At 38.4% G+C, this 23,888-nt stretch overlaps 1 protein-coding gene across 14 annotated transcripts in view; it reads left to right on the plus strand.

Annotated features, from left to right (window-relative positions):
- Window positions 1-23,888, plus strand: part of LOC104611318 (P-loop containing nucleoside triphosphate hydrolases superfamily protein) — a 98,981-nt gene that overhangs the window by 68,817 nt on the left and 6,276 nt on the right. For all 14 annotated transcript variants that reach the window (XR_016078871.1, XR_016078874.1, XR_016078872.1 and 11 more), the window contains 4 exons: window positions 12,427-12,505; window positions 18,862-18,981; window positions 19,070-19,141; window positions 21,170-21,401. Coding sequence is in view for 8 of the 14 variants with exons in the window: in XM_010278321.3 (XP_010276623.1) it covers window positions 12,427-12,505; window positions 18,862-18,981; window positions 19,070-19,141; window positions 21,170-21,397 (499 nt within the window). In the remaining 6 variants the exon portion in view is untranslated. The remainder of the gene's footprint in view (window positions 1-12,426; window positions 12,506-18,861; window positions 18,982-19,069; window positions 19,142-21,169; window positions 21,402-23,888) is intronic.

Raw genomic sequence — 23,888 nt, forward strand, 5'->3', positions numbered from 1 at the left:
CCTAAGCTTATAAGAAGTTGGTCTCTTAGCAGTGGGTTTTTGCTTTCTTGTTGGGATTAAACCCTATGTATGAGCTTCTCAGAGTTCAGATTTTGGGAAGTAGTGAGTTGCCTTTAGTTCAAGAGGTGTATGCTCTAGTCCAGTCTAAGGAAAGTAGATGGAGTGTGATGGTTACAAGTCAGGGGGCTATAGCAGGTGGTAATAATATGGGAAAGAAGTGTGATGCCAAGAATGTTGATGATAACGACAAGTTGTGTGCTCACTGCCGGCGTATGCTGGGATCTCATTGGGAAGCCGAAGTGGGCTACAAAAAACCAAGAGTAGGGTAAGGTGCAAGGTCAAAAGAAGCATAATGCAGCAAATATGGCAGCTCAAGATACTCAGTCTGCAAGGGTGTCTACCGGTACTACTTGGGAACATTCCATTGGTTCTAACCCCAAGGAGGATATCATTAACTCCTTCCATAATCATCTGGAATCATATGGTAGGGCCTTGTGCCAGATGGACAGTTCAGTTACTATGACCCATTCTACTTCATTTGCATCTACATTAGGTAATGCGGCCTTTGTGTTCCATGTCTCCACTACCACTGATTCCACTTGGATCATTGACTCAAGGGCCTTTAACCACATGAATGGTAAGCCAAATCTTTCCTAGTCTTACAACCTTTTGTCAGGGAGAGATAAAGTGAGGTTTATAGATGGATCATTCTTTTCCATTGTAGGCCAGGGGTCAATATCCCTTCCCCATGGCCTTAAACCTTAATAATGTGTTGCATGTACCTAAACTTCCTATCAATTTGCTTTCCATTAGTAGTATCACAAACTCTTTAAATTATAGTATAACCTCTTTTCCTGGTTCATGTGTTTTTCAGGATCTAACTTCTAGGAAGACGGTTGGTAGAGGTAGCTTAGTAGATGGTCTCTATACCCTCAACAATGAGGTTGGTTTCTTGGTGTCATCTTCAGAGTTGCATGGTCAGTTGCGTCGATCAATATAAATATGCAGAAATAAAAAAAATTGTACAAAAAGATGAAGAAAAGTGGAAGTTCTGTGAGAAGAAAGAGTAGAGAAAAGAATGAGAGAGCAATCAAATCTGGTCGCCCCCTCTCATTATTATTTATACTTGAAGTATAAAATGTGTACAAATACAAGTATGCCCTTATATGGCAGCTGACCACAAAAAAATAAAGAACTTGAAAGAGGCACTCCAAAACACTCCAAACGGTCCCAACAAGTATGCTGTGGTTCCCACTACCTTTCTAAACAAATAAGCAACAAAGTTAACTCATAAATCTACACAAAAAACCTCAACACTCTCCCTTAAGCTGGGAGTAAATGTCACACATTCCCAACTTGCATAGGTCATGTTCAAGCTTGTTCTTTGCAACCCCTTTGGTGAAGATATCAACCAACTGTAACTTTGAGGAGACATACATATGGCAGGCAAACTTCTCCGGCTGTCACCCTTTCTTTTATGAAGTGCCTGTCAACTTCAATGTGCTTTGACCTGTCATGTTGAGATAGTCTGGAGTTGACTAGTTGGCTATGGTTAGTATAGTCAAACCTAAGCCAAATGGAGACAGGGGCAGTAGTGAGGTCAGGAGGGAGGATAAGGACTTGGTGTGTGACTATTGCAAGAAGCCTAAGCATACTAGAGACACTTGTTGGAAGCTCCATCCACATCTCATACTAGCTTGGGTCAAGAACAAGAAGGGAAATGCAAATGTGGTAGTTACTGGAGACTCTCTAGGACCTCTTACTCAAGCCAATTTGGAGTCCATTGCAATGGCAACAACCAAAGCTGAATTGGAAAAGTTTGGATTGCTTATGAGTAAGAAGGATTCAATTGGTTCTAGTTTTTCAAGTGGCTAGTAGAGTCTAGACGCTAATCATACTACTTCCTTTGCTCTTACTCTCCTCTCTAGACACAAATGCATAAGCTTGAGAAAGACTCACACTCTCTTTGGAAAGGATGTGTTGTCTAGCAATATCAAATTCTGGGTTTAGTCTAGCCAAGTGCTCAAAGACCCTATTCTTCTCTACCAACTTCCGATAGGTTTCTACATCCTTTATACTATCCCAAACCACAACTTCTAAGTGATCTATCTCCTGCCAATGGAGAAATACATAGCAAGAGGCTTATCTTCCTGTTTTGTATTAATCACCTAATTCCTTAATTGATAGGCTCTAGCTATATTCTATTTCTAGGAATTGGTTTTAGTCACTCCATCCCAAATTTCCTTTGTTATATTTGCCCACAAAAAATTCTTACCAATATGTGCTAACATTGAATTATACAACCAAGACATCACCATGTAATTCTCCTGTACCCATCGAGGGGAATCTTTATCTGCCTATCAGGTTTTTTTTCATCCCCAGTAAGATAATTTAGTTTCCCATGAGCTCCAATAGCCATCTTGGCTGATTGTGCCCATTCTAAATAGTTTGTACCATCTAACTTAACTGTGATAATAATCCCAAGTCCAAAAGATTCTTTGGACCTTGCTCCACAGTTTACTTAGTCCTCCACCCAGTCCCATGTCACTGGTTGAACTTTGCTCAGTGCTCCAGCCCTCCATAATTCTCAGGATAGTTTAGGAAAACAACTATAGGTGAGAAAGAATGGATTTATCTCCTTCAGAGACCTTAAACACCCTTCTAGTACTTAGAAACCTCCTTAAACACACTCACCATGCAGTCGGCTGATCTATGGTTGCATGATGGGAGCACAGAAAAAGCTCAAATCCTACTCTGATACCAAGTAGAAATCTATAGAGAGAAGAAGAAGAGAAAGAGTAGAGAAAAGAATGAGAGAGCAATCAAATCTGGCTGCCCCCTCATTATTATTTATACTCAAAGTAAAAAATGTATACAAAGACAAATATGCCCTTATATAGTGGTTGAACACAAAAACTCAATAAAGAACTTAAAAAAGGCACTCCAAAACACTCCAAAGGGTCCCAACAAGTATGTTGTGGTCCCCACTTCCTTTCTAAACATATAATCAACAAAATTAACTCATAAATCTACAAAAAAATCCGCTGCACAATCCAATAGGAGACAAGTTTTTTTTTTGTATCATAATTGTCTAGGTCATGTGTCCTTTGAAATATTAAAGTACTTGTTTCCTTTTTTATTTAAGTCATGTTTAGTGTCAGATTTCTAGTGTGAAACATGTTAATTGAGCAAACAATGTAGAAAAAATTTTCATTCAAGTAATAAAAGATCAAGTTTCCCTTTTCACATTGTGTATTCTGATGTCTAGGGGCCTACTACTATTACTTCAGGGGGTGGGTATAAGTATTTTATCACACTAATTGATGACTTTTCCTATTATACATGGGTATTTCCTGTATGTACTAGAGACAAAGTTCCAAATATTGTAAGGGACTTCCAGAGGATTCACACAATTTCATGTTGAGATCCATATTTTTCAATCAGACAATGCAAAAGAATATTTCCATGGCAAGCTCATTGGAGTTCTTACTTTCCATGGATCACTTCATAGGAGATGATGTGCGAGAGCACCACAACAAAATAGTGTTGCAGAAAGAAATAATAGACACTTTCTTGAAGTAGCATGAGGGTGGATGTTACATATGAATGTGCAGAAACATTTTTGGATAGATGTTGTACTTGCTGCTGCATATGTCATCAATCACATGCCCTGCATAATGTTGAACAAGGCCCCTTATCAGTTATTGTTCCCTTAGTCTCCTTTATTTTCCATCCCTATGAGTGTTTGGTTGCCGTGCCTTTGTCCACGATTTGTCTCCTTCTCATGGTAAGTTGGACCCTCGGTTTATTCCATGTATCTTCCTTGGGTATGCCTCCTCTCAAAAGGGTTATCGGTGTTTTGATCTCATTGGTCAAGTATTTTGTCTCTATGGATGTTTCCTTTTTCGAGTTTGAACCATTCTACTTTGCTTCTTCTCAAAGGGAGAGTAGTATGGAGGAGAAGTAGGTTTTTCATGTCTCTCTTCCTTCTATTCTGGATCTTTCTCCTTTTCGTGTCTTTCTGTGTAAGCATTGTGGATATAAACAGTGTTCTAAAGATGTGGAGCTATCTGATACTGAGCTACTGACACCGTCAGACTCCCAGGAGGTATGTCTAAATGAGTCAGGTACCCTTGTTCCTATTGATTCGCTTGTTCCCATTTTGGTTGTGGATGACCTTGACATCTTGATTGCTTAAAGAAAGGGAGTTAGGCCATGCACTACAAAACGCCTCATTACCCACTATGTATCCTATGATCATATTTCTCCCTCTTACCATGCTTTCATATCTGTCGATGATAGTATTCCCATACCCAAAAATGTGGCAGATTCTTTGACTCACCCTGAACGGACAGATGCTTTGAAGGAGGAGATTAATGCCCTCCGTAAGAATCACACTTGGGAGTTGGTGTATCTTCTAATAGGTAAAGGCCTAGTGGGGTGTAAATCGGTGTTTACAGTGAAAGATAAGGTGGATGGGACAATAGAGAGGTACAAAGCAAGGCTGGTAGCAAAGGGGTACACTCAACTCTATGGTGTTGATTATGATTAGATGTTTGCCCCAGTAGCAAAGATAAATTCAATTTGGGTCCTTTTACCATTGGTTGCAAATCTTGATTGGGAACTGCACCAACTTGATGTAAAAAATGCCATCTTAAATAGTGATCTAGAAGAGGAGGTGTATATGGTTCGGCCATCATTTCTCTGTGCCAAAGGAAGTGAAGATAATGTGTGTAAGTTAAGAAAGTCTCTCTATGGCTTAAAACAATCTCCCAAAACATGGTTCAGTAAGTTTCATGACAGTTCAGCAAGTAGGGTTTAAACAATGTCAATTTGATCACACTTTCTTTGTTAAGAAGTGTCAGGAACAGGTTGCAATGCTGATACTATATGTGGATGACATCATCATTATAGGGAATTGAAGCTTTGAGAGAGAAAAGTTGAAGGAATTCTTAGCTTCCCAATTTGAGGCGAAAGATCTAGGTCCTCTAAAGTGCTTCCTTAGGATTGAGGTTGCCCGCCCAGGAAGGGGTATCTTCATCTCTCAAAGGAAGTGCAACCTTGATCTGTTACAAGACACAAGCAAGCTAGGTGCAAAGCCAGTGGACACCCTTATGGTTGTTTATCATAAACTGGGTGATTGTGATGGTGAACCTCTAGAGGATGTGAAACCGTTTCAGAGACTAGTGGGAAGATTACTTTACTTGTCTATGACATGCCTAAACATTGCTTATCTAGTTGGAGTTCTAAGGCAGTTCATACATTCCCTTAAGATACCACATATGGAGGCTGTAGAAAGAATTTTCAGGTATTTAAAGAAATATCCAGGGATTGGTTTGCTATTTAGTAAGCATAGCCATCTGAAAGTGGAAATCTATCATAGATGCCAATTGGGCAGGTGCTGTGGATGACAGAAAATCTTTGAGTGGGTACTGTACATTTGTTGTTGTAAGCTCTAGTGCCAAGCTCTAGTACTTTGGTTGAAGAATCTACTATGGGAGCTTGGATTCACTGTTAACAGCACTATGTCCCTTTATTGTTATAATAGGCAGACATAAACATTGCTACTAACCTTGTCTTTCATGACAGGACAAAGTACATTGAAGTGAACAAGCACTTCATAAGAGAGAAACTGGAAAAAGGTGAAATATGTATTCCTTATGTCAACTCCAAGGAGCAGTTGGCATGTTTGCACAAAAGGACTTCCGTACTTGCAGCACAATGAGCTATGTGACAAGTTGGGCATGATAGACATATTCAGCCCAACTTGAGGGGGAGTGTTGTTAGAGTTATTTCTACTGTTAGTTCTAGGGTGTTATCAGCATGTTTCTAGCATTTCTTTATCGTTTTTTATTAGAGTCTGCTGCCAGGGGTATATATGTACTTGTTGAAGTTCGGCCTGCCCTAGAAGTCTGTTTGTCTGTTAGCAGTCAAGTAAAGCAAGCAAGCAAGAAGAAGGAAGAAAGAGGAAGAAAGAGAGAAAAGGTCTGGTTCGAAAATTGGGAAAAGAATCAACCCAACTTTCGGCCAGACCTGTTATTATATTATTAATGTGATAGGAAAAGACATCAGTGCCCTTATTTAAGTAAGAGGCACTCGAACTAACATTATAGAACAACTCAGCAATCTCAACAGGTACAAAGACCGAAATAGCCCTTCACTAACACTCCCCCTCAAGCTGGTGAGTATATATCATATAATCCCAGCTTGTTACATATGTAGTCCACTCTCCCCCAACTCAAACCTTTTGTAAACAAGTCTGCCCATTGGTTTCACGTATTAACATATGCAGTCTCTATTACTCCATTCAGCACCTTCTCTCTCACAAAATGACAGTCAACTTCAATGTGCTTGGTTCTTTCATGAAACACCGGATTAGAAGAGATATGAATTGCAGCCTGATTGTCACAGTAGAGCTTCATTGGAGTACTAATGTCATACCCTATCTCCTGTAGAAGGTTCCTTAGCCACACTAATTCACAAGCAGTATGTGCCATAGCCCTATATTCTGCTTCTACACTGCTTCTTGCCACAACTGTTTGCTTCTTACTTTTCCGTCACCAGGTTACCCCTAGAAAAGTGCAATAGCCTGTGGTAGACTGCCTATCAGACATAGAACCGGCCCAGTCAGCACCGGTGTATACTTCTATTTCCAGTTTTCCGCCACTTTTGTATAGAAAACCACGACCAGGAGCTCCTTTCAAATACCTCACATTCCTTAGCACTGCATTCCAATGAGGGACCAAAGGTTTCTGCATGAACTGACTCACCACACTAACCGCAAATGAAATATCTAGCCGAGTAATGGTTAAGATAGTTTAGTTTGCCTACAAGTCGTCGGTATCTGCCAGGCTCTTCAAATACTTCACCCATATCACTGCTCAACCTCGTATTTGTTTCCATAGGTGTCTCAGTTGGTTTCGTACCTAACAAACCTGTTTCTTCCAGGAAATCAAGTACATATTTCCTCTGGCACAGATTAATACCGTGCTTAGATCTTGCTACCTCTATGCCCAAGAAGTACTTCAATTTGCCAAGGTCCTTTGTCTGAAAGTGTTCCTGAAGAAAGGCCTTCAACCTGTCAATGCCCATTTTATCATTCCCAGTAACAACGATATCATCTACATACACCACCAGTAGTATTTTTCCTGCAGGAGAGTCATGACTGAAGACAGAATGATCAACTTGGCATTGTTTCATACCAAACTTCTTGACCACCTCACTGAACCTACCAAACCATGCTTGAGGGGACTGTTTAAGTCCATATATAGCCTTCTTAAGTTTGCATACCTTACCATCTTCCCCCTGAGCAACAAACCCTGGTGGTTGCTCCATGTAGACCTCCTTGAGAAAATCACAATGCAAAAATGCATTTTTGATATCCAACTGATATAGGGGCCAATCATACATAGCTGCAAGAGAGATGATAACGCGAACTGACCCTATCTTAGCAACCGGGGAGAAAGTCTCTGTGTAGTCAATACCATAGGTTTGGGAGTACCCTTATGCTACCAATCGCGCCTTCAGGCGCTCAACACGACCATCAGGCAAGTACTTAACTGTATAAACCCACTTGCAACCGACAACTTGTTTCCCAAGAGGAAGAGCGGTGAGGTCCCAAGTGTGATTATGATGGAGAGCAGAGAGCTCGTCTTCCATAGCACGGCACCACTCTGGAGAAGTAAGGGCTTCCTGGACATCCTTAGGGACAACCACCGAGGATAACAAAGAGATGAACTGGCGATAGGAGACAGAAAGGTAAGGGAAACATGATTGGAAATAGGATGAAGGGTACAAGTGCGTTTACCTTTCCGTAAGGCAATAGGAAGATCAAAGTCGGAGGCTGGTGGTAGGTTTGGAGCTGGATCTGTCGACGGTGATGAAGTCGGAGGAGTCGCAGCCGATACACGTGGGCGATGTGTATACACGTGACGGATAGGTGGACGGTCAACGGACGGTGGCACCGGAGGCAAGGATGTAGGCACGACTGGAACAAGAGGAAGAGGATCAACCACAGGAAGGGGAAGAGGAGGAGGTGATGTGGAGGAAGAAGCATCATCGGACCCCACGAAGAATGCAGTAGACTCAAAGAAGGTAACATCAGCACATACCAAGGAACGACAAGAACTGGGATGGTAACACTTGTACCCTTTCTGAGTCCGGGAATAGCCAAGGAATATGCACTTAAGAGATCGTGCATCTAACTTGTCGTTCCTGAGACCCAGATTATGGATGAAGCAAACACACCCAAATACCCGAGGAGAAAGCGGAAACGGAGACATGGTGGGAAACAAGACATTAAATGGAGAATGACCATCAAGGATAGACGTGGGCATCCGATTAATTAAGAAACAAGAGGTGAGCATTGCATCACTCCAAAAGGGTTTGGGAACATTCATGTGGTGCATGAGGGAGCGTGTCGTTTCTAAAAGATGTCGGTTCTTTCTCTCAGCCACCCCATTTTGTTGTGGGGTGTAAGTACATGAAGTTTGGTGTATAATGCCATGTTGGTCCAAGTATTCTTGAAAAGATGAAGACAAATATTCACGGCCATTATCAGAATGGAAAATTTTAATGTGAACGCCAAATTGATTGCGAATCTCAGCATAAAATTTCTGGAAGATGGTAAATAATTCACTTCTTTCCTTCATTAATTAGAGGCACGTCATCCTTGAAAAATCATCAACCAAAATAACAAAATATCTATATCCATTATATGACATCACTTTACAAGGACCCCAAACATCTGAGTGAATTAAAGAAAAAGGACTCAATGCACGATTATCAACCCTAGAACTAAAGGGAACACGATGGTGTTTCCCAAATTGACACGACTCACAATCTAGAACAGAAAGTTGACTCAATGAAGGGACCAAAGACTTTAACACTTGCAGCGAAGGATGACCAAATCTACAATGCCACTGGAGAGGAGAGATAGATGACTGAAGGGTTGTTGACATTTTTCCACCACCATCAAGATAATACAGTCCACCGGCTTCATGCCCTCCACCAATCTTCATCCCCGTCTTGAGATCCTGAAAAACACACATAGAGGGGTAAAATGTAATGGAGCATTTAAGTGACTTGGTCAGCTTACTAACAAACATAAGATTAAATGGAAGCTTAGGTACATACAAAACTGAGGATAGGGATACCGGGTCTAGGTCAACATTACCAACATCACAAATAGATGATGTGGAGCCATTAGCAAGTGTAACAGATTGTGATGTTGAGCAATGAGTGAGAGAAGAAAACACACTTGGAGTTCCAGTCATGTGATCGGAGGCTTTAGAGTCAATAATCCAGGGGTTGGGTGTGGATGCCAAACAAGCCATACCTGAGTGTGCAAAAGTAGTTGTGTTCTGCTGCGACATGGATTGAACAAACCTTTCATACTCATCACGAGGAACACTCACCATCTCCTTGCCTGGACCATCTGAAGAGGTAGGAGGCATCTGCTCAGCTGAACGGTTCTCCTGTCTAAAATTGGAACTGGTGTCACTAGTCATGGCATGATTGGCCCATGTCGAGGGTGGACCATGCAAGTCATAACAGTAATTAATAGTATGTCCATCCAAACTACAATGAGTACACCTCCGTGGACCCGAGCCACGTCCTCTACCACGAGCTCCCCCTGAATCTCTGCCTCCAGTATGACCACCACCACGGGTATGTGTAGATCCACCACTACCACTCCGGCCATATACTGAGCCACTACTGCCACCACGGCTAGACTGGGCTCCTCGAGCCCCACCTCTAACACCTCGACCTCTCGACACTGCAAATGCTATTCTATCTGAGACATTAGGGTTTTCCATAGATCCAATGGAAGTCCTCCAAAGTCGAGCAAACACCTCCTCTAAGGATGGAAGGGCTGATCCTCCTAGTATCTGGGCTCGTACTGGTTCATACTCGGATTTCAGTCCCACCAGAAACCGAGTCACATCAAGCTGCTCCCTCTATTGTTGTTGAATCTTGACATCAGGAGTGAGAGGGTGATAGACATTCAACTCATTACGGATGTTTCTCATACTGGCATAGTACTCCTTAAGACTCTGATTGCCCTGTTGCAGATTGAAGTATTCCTGATACAGTTGATATACCCTGGTTGTATTGTCCTGACCAGAATACAATTTCTTAGCATGATCCCACACCTCTTTGGTCGTGTCAAGAAACATGAAGTTCATACTAATTCTGGGTTCCATACTGTTCCATAACCACGTGATGATCTGTGCATCTTCTTTTTCCCAGTCTTCGTACTCATGAGAAGCAGTGGAGGGTTTCTCCTCTCTTATGTGCTTCACCTTCTTCTTTGCCTTCAGAAAAACCTTTATAGACTTAGCCCAAGGGACATAATTCTCCCCATTCAGTTTAATGGAGGTCATTTGGACATTCAGGTAGTCTGTAGATATCATCACATTAGGTTTACTATCACTGTTATCTCCCATTGCTGAATTCTTTTATCACCGAATTCTGCACACTACACACTGCACACTGATACTTCACCGAATTCTGCACACTGATTTCAGCAATAATAAGTGCTGAAAGTTGCACTGTAACACCACAGATCCTACTCTACAGCTACCTGAAGTTTCACCACTATGTGAACACCACTGCTCTTCGAATCACACTCAAACCAGCATAAACCCTAGCACACTACAATCTGAAACCCCTCCATACGATCTGTAGCATCCCTCTTATGTGCTTCATAACAGAAATTATGCATAAAAGAAACTCCTTACCTCATTGCCTAAAGGACAACCACACGAAGAAAGAAAACACCCACTGCACCACACGTACCAGCCCTACATTAATTAGGGGAGGGCTTAGAAAACACAGCAATCGACCACACACGACACAACCGGAGGCATAGACACCTCCAAGGGAAGAGGGCGATCACTCCTTTTCAGCCCTTTTCCCAATCTCCAATCGACGGCTGAGAAATCAAAGAAAAAAAAAACCTAGGTCGAATGCGCAGAAGACAGAATTCTAGGCAAGTCTGATTTGTTTAATTTGGCTCTGATACCATGTTGAAGTTCGGCCTGCCCTAGAAGTCTGTTTGTCTGTTAGCAGTCAAGTAAAGCAAGCAAGCAAGAAGAAGGAAGAAAGAGGAAGAAAGAGAGAAAAGGTCTGGTTCGAAAATTGGGAAAAAAAATCAACCCTACTTTCGGCCAGACCTGTTATTATATTATTAATGTGATAGGAAAAGACATCAGTGCCCTTATTCAAGTAAGAGGCACTCGAACTAACATAATAGAACAACTCAGCAATCTCAACAGGTACAAAGACCGAAATACCCCTTCACTAACAGTACTTTTACCCTTATGTTTGATAATATTATTATAAATAGAAGACTGGGCACCACCTGCCTAGATTTTTGGCTCCCAAACAGCCTTCTTCTCTTCTCCTTCTCTTCTCCTCTCTTCTCTCTTTTCTAGAAGAAAACAGGAACACTAACAATCTAGATTGGGATCATATTGTGCATGTCCTGTATTGCATCTTAACAATCAATCCCTTTTAGAATATGGTAGATTTAATTAAATTACATATACTCTGACGTGTGAATCATTTCAAAGTTATGTAGGAAACCCAGAAAATATGATCCATGATTCCCAATTAATTTTGAGGTTCCAATCCATAGCATACACTACTAGTCTGGTTTTCTGTATTAAGTTTTGGTGTATAACGGCTAAATGCATTGTATACTCTTTTACTGTTTATCTTTACCTTCCACTGAAGTTTATGTAACCCAATAGATATCCCTTGGTTCTGTCGTTGGGTATCTTTTGGCACACTGTGAAATTCAAAGAAAATTGGTTGAAACATTCTAAAGTATGAAAACCAACAGAAATTTATGGCAACTGATATTCATAGAAGGTCACTGACCTTGTTTTTGTTGGCAACCTGAAAAATGAATATGGGTGAACTGAAATTTACTGTTTGGCACTGATAAATCTTATCTGCATCCAACGGCATTAATGGACATTGGTGCTTCTATTGAGCACAAATAATTTATAAAATCTTATTTTATCTCGGTTGGGTGTTGGTTGTTGTTAAGTGTGTTGATATCCTATAGGGGCATTCATGTCACTTCCTCTACTGTTATGTTTAAGTAATGTTGTAATTTCTGTCCCCACACTAGCTAGGGGCAGTAACAGTCGTTGTACCTAGTTAATAGAAGTCTATAAAAATCATCTGACTGCTGAGAGTTGCATCACTCATCATTTGTTTCTTTCATATTTTCTCTTCTTTCCACTCTTTTTTCTACCTGCTTCATACAGCTATTAATTATCATTACAGTTGTCAATTTATGTATATTTTGATAGTGCTCTTATGGAGACCGCACAATTTTTTCTCATTGCTTATAATGGTTAATTTCCTAGATATGATTTTTCTTATATGTTGTATTATATTTCACTTTTGTAGCATGGAGAAGTCTTCAGAGATTGATCAGCTAAGAAATGATCTGAAAATATTTGAAATTGAGAGTAAAAGATGCCAAGATGTAAGTCCCTTCTTTACCTTATATTTATTTTAGTTTATTGTTTCATTAAAGAGATCCCTCAAAGCAAAACATAAAAGAGGGCAGGGGCCAGGACTACCATAATATTACAGATTACACCACAAAATTATCATCCCCTGTCAGCATTTACCAATGATTACAAAAAATGCATATATTTAAACCCATCAGATTCTTTAATGATGGATGCCCATCTAATAAGGCATCTCTCTACCTTTTCACACACCATTTCCACCAGATGGCTCATGTTTTCAAAGGCTCTGCCATTTCTTTTACTCCACAAACACCAACAGATGGCTCCTGGTGCCATGTTCCATAAGCTGGTACACCTTTTACTGAGATTCTTCACACACCTTGAAGTGGTCAAGCATTTAATGCCAGGTAGAGGAACCTAGGTTGTGTGGAACAGCCTCAAGCTCTGAACCCAAGCTTTGTATGTGAACTCGCAATGAACGAGAAGATGCTTTATTGATTCCTCAGACACTCCACAGAGATAGCACCAATTGATTATTTACATTCTTCCTGGCCTTAGATTGTCAATAGTGAAAATCCTGCCCTTGATAGCTGCCATCTATAAAAAGGAGACCTTGGATGGGATTTTCAATTTCCAAATCCATCTCCAAGGAACCACTTACTTTTCCCGAAAAGAGAGGTGAGAAAATATGCCAGTCATTCACGTTTCTTCTCAGCCTGGGAATCCATACTATTTGTTTACCAGTGGCTTCATAATAATTTCTCACCTTAGCATCCTTGTCTAGAGACAAATCAAAGATGCTTGGATAAGCAAGGCATAATGGCCTGCTGCCACACCAATGATTCCTCCAGAAACTGATATTTTCTCCATTGCCCAGGTTAAGTGAAATGAGATGGAAGAGACAATCCCTATCTTTCAAAATAACTTTCCATAAACTGCAGCCATAGGGATCTTGAACCTGATTAGTGTCCTAGCAAAGGCCTGCCTCATCATTTTTATTGCTTAATGCGAACACCACCTTGATTATCCAAGCACACCTCTTTCCATGCTGTTAGTTGAAATTTCTTCTCTTATGTCTTGCCTTCCCACAAAATTTCATTTAAGCTTCTCTAGAGATTGCAAGACTGAGTTCATGGGTGAAATAATGAAAGAAAATGCGTTGGCAGATTTGATAATGCACTTTGAATGAGGGTAATCTTTGCGCTTTTGGATAGGTAACCCTTCTTCCAACCAGCCAATTTATGTTTCATCCTTTAAAAAATAGGAAGCCATATTTCTTTGGATTGGTAGTTTGCACCCAAAGGTAATCCTGAGAACTTAGAAGGAAGCATACCTGTATGACATCCCAATGTGGCAGCAAGCTCTTCAATGTCCAGCATCTCTCCTAGTGATAACAGTTCACTTCTCTGCAAGTTGGTCTTCAATTCTGATGCTGCTTCAAAGCACATTAGTAACCATAAGAACATTAGGTCTTGATGGCTGGGCTCAGTAAAGATGAGTGAATTGTCCACAAATTACACTAGAGTGACTGGCTGGCTGCCCTTTGAAACCTTGAAACCTGTAATGTAGCCTCCTGCCCTTATAACACTTGCAGACTGAGAGTTTAAGCAACAATTATGAATAAAAATGGGGATAAAGGGTCCCCCTGGTGCAATCCTCTTTCGCCTGAAAATAGCCCTTGGGAACTCCATTGATCATGATGGGAAGCATGAACGTAGATATTAGATAAGCAGTTTCACATATCACATCTGGAACCTTTTGTCTTGTTCTTGAATCTATATATTTGTTGGAAACGAGGCATCCATCTAGAATTTATCAACCATTCATGAAGGTAGGGGTGCAACTTGGGTGGGCCCAGCCTGAGCCGAGTCAGCCCGAAATTTTACATGGGGTGGACTTGGATTTTCGATCCTCAGGCTAGGCTCAGGCTCAAGAATTCGAGCTTTTTTATTTTTTGGGATGGGCCTGGACGCAGCCCTTACATAGCCTGAACCCAGCCCAAACCTGGTCCAAATATACACCATAGTTGTCAAGGCGATGCCTATGTGGGCGCCTAGGTGACGAGGCATCCTTGGAGGCTCACCTTGCCTAATCGCCAAGCAGTTTTGTACTTTCTATTATAAAATACTTTTTTTATTCTTTATTTTTCTTATTTCTTAGGTTTAATCAACACAAACATTGCTAAATGCTGTATTGAACCCTCAAAGACTTCAAAACCTGAACCAATCAGTAAGGTAGAAGTTAAAATTTTGTCTAATCAAAACATTATCATACCTTTTCTCTTCTACTTTTTCTTCCATATCTTTCATACCTTCTACTTTTCCTTTTCTTTTCCCATAACAAAAATAAGGGTTCAGCCCCTATACCTTTTCAATTTTCTTCTTTCTTTTTCTTTTCTATACTTTAACATGAACTTTATATTTTTCTTATGAAAATTATGAATAATTATTAAGGAAATATGGTTATCGTAGTTGGTACCTAGGTAACTACCCTAGGACCTATGCTTTTTACATAAAAAAATCCATTGCCTAGGCAACTAGGCGACCCCCTGTCGCCTAGCCTCGCCTTGGTGCCTTGAAAACTATGCTATACACATTCATACATATATATATGTAAAGACATTTGTATACATATTTATCTATATACATATATATTTGCATACATATTTAGATATATAAATACATTTACATTTTTGCACAAATGCATACATACATGTATAATTTTAGAGCTGGTTCATTGACCAACCTGAGCCTGGCCCGGGCTTGAGCCCTACCCAAGTGCATCATTACAGTCTGGTCTGGGCTTGGGTTGGGAAGATTGGGCTTGACCTCGGGCTCAGTCCGGACTCGGTCCTTAAGCCCAAAATTTAGGGTTGGGCCTGGGTTAACCATAAACCTAGTCCGACCTGTCCGACTTGCACCCCTACATGAAGGCACCTCGGGATGGCAAAATTATTTAGCCCAGGACCTTTCTCAACCTGCTTGACAACATTTTGGATATCACCTTGTAAATGCTGCAAATCAGATTGATTGGCCTGAACTCCTTGATGTCCATTGCCCCTTGAATTTGTGGGGTTAAACAGATGAAGGTAGCATTAGCCTCCAGAAATTAGAGTTGAGTGTTCATGCAAGTATCTCATCACTTTATCGTCTTTCAAAAAAGCTCAAAAGCTTTTATAGAATGCTAATGAAAAATCATCAGGTCCCAGCAACTAATCCCTATCTATCTCGTTGAGGGCTTGTTGAACCTTGGCTTCTTCAAAAGGTAATTTCCTCAGTTGAGATGGGATGCTATCAAAGAAGGTCTAGCATAAATGGGTGTTAACATTAGAAACTTATGCCTCTCTTTTTCTCATATCTAAAGTTTGAGTTGTTTTAAGGTGTTAAACCAGTTGGTTTATTTATTCCATTTCATTTTTTTTTAATTTTTTTGTCTCATTAGTTATTCTCTTTGTTTAAGTAAATAATTATTTTAGTGATTCCAAGTTTAGTTATTTGGTAAGAAGGGTGAACAGTGCTGAAAGAAGAAGATTAGGGGGCATATACTTAGAGGTTGTGTGGTCCATTCTTTTCATAATATGAGAGCAGATTACAATAATTAATGAAATGAAAAGTCTGTCCATAAGTGTGGGTGGCAGCAAATAAAGACAATAGACTACTAATAAAACAAAGAATAACTAAGCCCATTAAGAGCCTTGCTCATGCAACAGCAACATACTAATAACTAGAGCCCATATTCTTTGACTTTATATAGACCAGTAGTTCCATCTAACTTCAACTTTACCAAAAAGATGCACTTGCTAGATAATGGATGTACTGAGAAGGTGTGGCACTAGATTCCATAATCGTTGTTCAGAAACACTTAAAGATTGCATTCCTGGCTTAATTCCAATTTGAACTACTACAAGCTTGCTAGTAAGTAGAAGGTATTTCAATATTATCAAGTATCAATACTCCCTGATTCTTTCTACCCAAAAGAAAAAAAATACTCCCTGATTCTTCTACTTACTTGTATCAACCTATTTCAAAAATTTATACTGCCTAATAATATTAAACTTTGAATATCTGCATCTTTGTTTTGAGGAGAGAAAAAGAAAGAAAGAAAAACAGGAAAGAAATAATAGAATTATAAAGAGGCTCTTTTTTTTTTCTATTCTCTATCTCTCTAATTAAATAAGACAGAAACCCCATGCTTGTTTTTTTCTATTTTACTTTCCATCTTGAATATTTGTCATATAAAGTTTATAACCTTATTTAGCTGCTAATTGATATGAAATTGCTCTATTAAATACTCATTATAGTAGTATTATTTTTGAAAATAATGAAATTAATATATGTAAAAGATTTTTATCTTTTAGATGTGATGATTTTCCACATTTTTAGTGGAAATTTAATGTTCTTAATAAAGAGAATTGCTATTATTTCAATTAATATTCATGTTGAATGGTATATAAAACTAGGGAACTAGCCAAAAGTTAGTTTGTTATATTATAAAATTTTTATTGCCTTGGTGACTTGGCAACTAGGCACCCCAATGTCGCCCAGAATCACCTAGATGCCTTGAAAATTATGTTCCCCTGTTTCTTTAGAAGGAGATTCCTGATATACCTTAATTGCACCTTGCACTGTCTTGAATTATGTGGCTGCTTGGTCTGTATTCCAGTAAGATGTTTTCCTTCTTCTTGCAGTAGACACAAAAGTTTCACCTTTTACCTTTAGATGCCTGATGTCCATACTCCTTTCACTCAATGCATTGGACATGAGAAAGATCCTTAGGAGATCTTTTTTTACTTTACTCTGACTAGCCAAAACACAGTCTTTCCTTCTAAAGCTGCTTGTGTAGTGATCCGGTTTCTTAAAAGAACTATCCAAGTATCACATCCATATCTGGTATAGTTCCTCAATTAAGGACATGCACGCATCAGTTATAGTGTGGACACAGTTTCACAAGGAATTACATTATGGAATCACGTAATACTTATCATGTATAGCATTCATTGTCTTGACACAAAAATCAGCAATGGTTGTACCTAAATTATGGTTTTTTGTTCTGACCACTGTTAAGTGTGAGAAGTTAGGTTTCTTGTTCAAGTTGAGAAGCACTAACTCAGAAAATGTTTTCCACTGATTCTTTGTCCTAGATGTGGCTTACTTGTATTTGTAATAAATAAAAGGGCTAAGGCTAATATTCATCCATATTACTGACACACCACTAACAAGCTTCAGCTCAGTGAAAACATTATAACTCATACTCATGAAACCTTGAGCATGACCCAAAGAACATGATCATCTGATTAAACTCTAGTGGCATTAAGTAACATTAACAAATTACCCTAAAACAGAAAAAATACTACAAATTCAAAACAATAAAAAAAAAATCCAGAATACTCTAAGTTGATTCTAGAATTATCTTAGTAGAAAAGTTTAGAAGATCTGCTTTGATATAAAACCTGTGTAAGAAAGAGAAAAAGAAAGAGAAGAGAAGGTTTATGCAGAGAAGAAAAGAGGAGAGAAATTGAAAAGAATTGGAGAAGCCAAAAATAGGTCTGGCTGCGTCTTTCACTAGCTTATATACACAAATAAAAACTGAATACAAAGACAAGTATGCCCTTAGTAAGTCAGCTACTTGTAAAATCTAAATAAATACTCTTAACTTAAGCATAAACTAATGGGCCTTGGGCCCAATAACTCCCTAACTATGCTATGTAAATAAAAACAAGTGATATCAGCCCAAAACTCAACAATCTTCATGTCATCAACATGTTTAGTTCTCTAGCCCACATCAGCCCTAATATCCCACCCACCTTGTGTTGGTGGATTATTGGAAGAGTTGAAAGACGTCTTATGGAAAACTTACAAGACTCCTTGACAAACCTGTATTGAAAAAGGACTATCTTGTTTGGGAAGAGGATTATAAGGAGATAATGAAGACCTGTATGATAAGCTCATTAAGGAGAAGGTGGTGTGTCTCATGAAGTTGTAGGAAACGTTTGGAGGTTTCCTAGTACAAGTGTCCATTTTCTCAATGCCCTTGGTGAGATCCTTACAGTGATCAAATTGGAGAGACAAATTAATGCATGGCATGTTGTTAAAGGATGGAAGATTGTGCGTATTTGTTTTTGGATTATCTAAGGAATTAGTATATGCAAGTACTGTCTTATAAATATCTAGCTATTAATTGGGGAATGCTATATTCATAAAAAATGGTTGTGTCCAAATCAGCACTACAAGAAAAAAATGCACTTTTCTTTTTTTAATATTTAAATGTTGTTACTATGCTTATTATAAGGTTCCAAGCCCTTTCTTTTGAGCTGCTTTAATCTTTTTTGTTTTTTTCTTTTTTTGAATTGCAAATTATCGCTTTACAGGATCTTAAAAACCAGATTTTCAGTATGATGAAAGAAAGAGATAAATTGTTGGCTCAAGATGAGCAGCAGCAGGCCCTTAAAATTGAGATGGAAACCTTGAAGAAAAATTATGATGACATGGTAAGATGATTGGAATTAACCTGCAACTTTTGTGGTCCTTCTAAAATCTTTTAAAATGATTACAACTTTTTTCTGTCATTTTATACAGTTATTTCAGGCCAGAGTTGACATGGAGGAACTCTCTAAGAGATATTCTACCTTGGAAACTAGGTTTCAGAATGTAAGCTTTTTTTCTTTTTAAATTTTTAGGGACAATTCATTAACAAATTGTGAAATTGCAACTCTATTGGAAGATGTGCTAGAAGTCAAAAGATCTTGCCGTGAGTCTCTAGAAAGGTCATTACCCAATGCTGGTCCCTGCTATCTGGGGTCACTTTAGTAGATCTTAGGCACTTGCATTTGAACCATCTGAGCATGAGCAAACTCTGATAGGTGGTGATTTTTCATTTCAGCCACACCATTCTAGTTAGGTGTTTTAACACATTATGGTTGATGTTTCATCCTGTATGCATCGAGGAACTCATCAAATAACTGGGATCTATATTCAGCAACATCATGACATTGTAATACATAGTATAATTGGGTTGTCTTTGCACTTAAAGTAAGATTTAAATATGGAAAACGATTCAAAGTAATCTTTAATTAAATATATTCATGTTATTCAAGACTTATCATCTACAAATAGTAACAAATATCAAAATCCCAACCTAGAGGTAACACATACAGGGCCACAAAAATCAGAATGATGCTAGGGTGTCCCACACATAGGAAAGGCACATGATACTATTTACTAAATTAACAAGCTTTACTCTCAAGAAACTTAAGAGATGGGGAGAAGGGACTTTGATCTCCAAATTTTTTAATGACAGATGTCCGAGACTATTGTAGTGTTCATGTGGAGAATGACACTAGGTTGAAAACTAAAATGTTGCAATGCCCAAACTACCATCATTATTGTGCTCATAATGCCAATCAATTGGTTTCATCCTTAGATACTAAAAGACATAGAAAAGAGAGAAAAAGTGTAGTAGAATAGTTTAGAGATTTGGTTAATTTTCTAAGAGTCAAAGTTAAAAGGAAATTGTGGGACATTTTACACAGGTAAAAGGATAAACTAGAAGTAGGTTTAATAGGCTCCAACCTTGTACTTCTCTCACTATCACAAGTGTTGAGTGATCTGATATACTAGTATTACTAGATCTAGACAAAAGCTCTAGTCTATTAAAGGCATCTGAAAGGGAAGGCAATTATAAACTTCCCAAACAGGTTATTGTTCAGATTTGAGCTCAAAATATTTTTGCCACATAAATTCACCCTTTGTTTTGTCATTATCCTCAAATCGAAGGGGATTGGATGGTAAATATTCAATTCCTCACACAGTCCCTTCAACTTTGAATAGTACTTTTCAAGAGTCTGGATCTCCTGCCCACAAACTCTACTCACGTCTACCCACATAACATCGCAGCCACACATGGAGAACATCTCATCCTCCTACATGGTATTTATTATGCAGGGGGAGATGTTCCCAATTCACGGGGGTAGTGTGTTGTGGGTAGACATGGGCAGAGTTCTCGTGGGCAGGAGATCCGGAGTCACTTTTCATTACTCATCTCATATCTCCCTGTTATGTACCAAAGAACTTTTGAAATATTTGATATATTTGAGTATTATTGCCTGACCTTAAATATATCTTTTTCATATGGTTTTATTACTCATTTTTCTAAAAAGATCAAATCAAACTACTGCTTATTTTGGTTCCATACTATTCCACAACCATTTTTAATTTGTGCATCCTCTTTCTATCCAAAATAGTTGCACATACTAGGATGGGGCTCATCTTTAATAGGATATCTAGATTTCTCTTTCTTTATCAAGAATACTTCAACTGACTTAGTCCATCAAGCATAGTTATTTCCATTAAATTTGGTGAAGTCATCTGAATAGAGAAAAATCAAACAACAGCATTGCCAGGGTCTTCACATCCATGGCATGAATGGATTTTACCTGTAGGAAAATTTGTGTGTATGAAAATAAGTATAAGAAGGGTTTTATATTGCTGGACTTTGTGCCTGATAGAATGGTTAGTCTGGTTTCAGACCACCTGCTACTAACATGAGTTGCTATTATAAGGTGAGGGTGGATCAATTAGGGGTTTGAATATCTATTCCATTCATATGTATATTGGAATAACTTATTTGGATTTCACTGTGTTTATGTAACATTTCTTCCATAACATGTTGGACCTTAGGAGAATGCAAACAACATTATGAATGCAAAACTTAGAATGAGGCTCCGCAACACACAAGCAAAGCTAGATGCATTTCGTGGAAGATACAAGGAGTCAGTAGATGAGATGATTTTCATGGACAAGAAATTCCATGAGGCATCTGAGAAACTGAAAGAACAGTTGGGATCGTATGGTCGTGAGGTCTTGGAGCTCAAGAAGCAACTTTCTGCAGTAAAGCATCAATGTTGATAAGGTACTCAAAGGGGATCCTCAACACTGTATTGAATTTCTTGTGGGCTTAGAGGCTTTTTTTTTTCTCTTTCTGTTTTCATTCCTATGTCCTACTTATATAATAAAATCTTATTTCTCCAATCCTTTCATGTGTACTATTTTTGTCATATCCACATGTTTATATCTGTTATGTGCATTTAAAAGTTGTTTCTTGTTCAACCATAAAAGAATTGGCAGTAGACTGAGCATCAGTATATACAATGGAACATAAAGATGCCATTAGGTCTCTGATCTTTGTACTGCATAGATAGGTCTTGGCTTTTCGGACTTGCCTTATTCATGTAGGTGCTTATTCAAAAGAAACAAGGTGGATCAATCACCTCAAACCCAAAGGCTAGTTTCAAATGATTTGTGCATTTGCAGTAATAGACTTGGGGAATTTGGTTGTTAGAAACTAGTTACATTTAGATATAAGCCTCTCAAAGGCTAGTCAAGTATTTTATTACCACAATTGGTCAAATGCCTTAAGAAGAGTATATCAAGATACACTTGGGATTGAAGACCAAGAGATAACTCAATGTGACCATTTCTGGTACCTTGGTTCAATAATTCATAATAAAGGCAAGATTGAGGAGGATGCCACCCAAAGAGTTAGAGCAGAATAGGCAAAATGGAGGGGTGCACCTGGACTTTTTGTGATGGGCGAATACCACTTAGATTAAAAGGAAAAATCTTTAAGACAGTTGTAAGGCCAGTTATGTTGTATGCAACAGTGTTAGGCAGTCAACAAACATGTCCACAAAATGAATGTGACAGAAATGCAAATGCGAAGATGGATGAATGGAAAAACTAGATAGGATTAGGATTGAAGTTATCTGTAGGAACCTAGGAGTAGCACCAATGGGTGATAAAATGAGAGTAGACTAAGATAGTTTGGGCATGTGCATAGAACACCAACTATGCCACTTAGAAGTGATTTGTTACACATTGAAGGGACAGGATAGACCAAAAAGGACATGGGTGGAAGTACTAAGAACTGATTTAAACTAATAATTTTACAGTGGATATGGCTTTAAATAGAACAGATTGGTGAAATATGATTCATGTAGTTGACCCCATATAGTTGGGATAAGGCATGGATAATGATGATTGGAGCTGTAACCTTTCATTTATTATTAGTATTGCAATATAGGCCTCAAAGAAACTAGGTAGACCACTCGCCTCAAAGTCTCAAACCTCAGGGCTAGTTTCAGATGATTTGTATGGGACATTATATTGTTAGAAACTTGTTACGTTTAAATATGTCTTTCGAAGTCTGAAAGACAAGTCAGATTTTATTTCCATGTTTGGAGCTGCAACTTTTTTCATTCATTATTAGTATTGCATCATAGGTCATTGGATTGAGGACCTGTGGGAAAGGTTAATAGTGATATTGATTGTTCAGAAGGCCTCAAAATTTTCGACTTGATTGGTTGATGGAAAGACCAAAGTATCAGAAATGCAAACAGTATCTGAAAGGTAATTTTAAGATGTATCATGATATGCTTTGGATACACATGATAGAAAGATTAGGATATATATGGATACACTAGTAAAACTCAAATAGATCCCTAAAAAATACATGAATAATGCTAAATCTAGGTTTAGAAAAGTATAAGTAAAGTATATAAAACCAAGGTTCAAAGTATCAAGAATCTTGATATGGAAATGTGTATTGAGAGCATGGTTCACAATATAGACAATATTTGACAATATATCCTCAAAATATCCCCATTTGTTCGGTGACGGTACAAAATCTCCTAGAAATCTATTTTTCCAAAGGTTCGATTTTGATATGGAAAAGATATGATATCCAAAAAACAACTGAAAAAACAAACTGGAATTGCATTTTTTCTAATGATCTCTTGACATTTAATTAACTAACTCTATGTTTCTAGAAAACTTTCCTATTTCTTTAGATTTTTCCAAATATCTAAGCAAAATTAGTGAAATATCTCAAAATTCTCCAACTCTACATGGTGAAATGTTCATCAATATCAAAATTATGAACCAATTGAGATTTTGGTAAATCAGAACCGTTTTTTTTTTTAATTTTTTACTTAATTTGTCAATGTTGTTCTCAAATCATCAATAAAGAACCGATGCCACATCATCGTATAACAGATTTAGGAGTTAAATATGAGAATTAATGAGATTATAGGAGTTAATATAGGAAGAGAGTTGGTGGGAGCTTTGAATTTTGAATTTGAACGGAAAAAGTCAATTAAAAAGAGCATTTCAACATGATTTAATCATAGTATTGGTTTATATCAGCTAACAAATGGAATATTATAATGCATAGGCTTCAAAACCGGTAGGTATCAAATTGATAGGACCTGATACATTATGAAGTTTTGATCCTTGGTTGAATGGTAGAAGCCTTATGTTACATTTTCTTTGATTTGGTGCAATATTATTAAAGGGATGATTAGTTATACAAGTGGATAGGGATGGATCTAAATTTAGCTGA

This window comes from Nelumbo nucifera, chromosome 7, assembly GCF_055504915.1.
Source record: "Nelumbo nucifera cultivar China Antique chromosome 7, China Antique-T2T, whole genome shotgun sequence".
Classification (NCBI taxonomy): domain Eukaryota; kingdom Viridiplantae; phylum Streptophyta; class Magnoliopsida; order Proteales; family Nelumbonaceae; genus Nelumbo; species Nelumbo nucifera.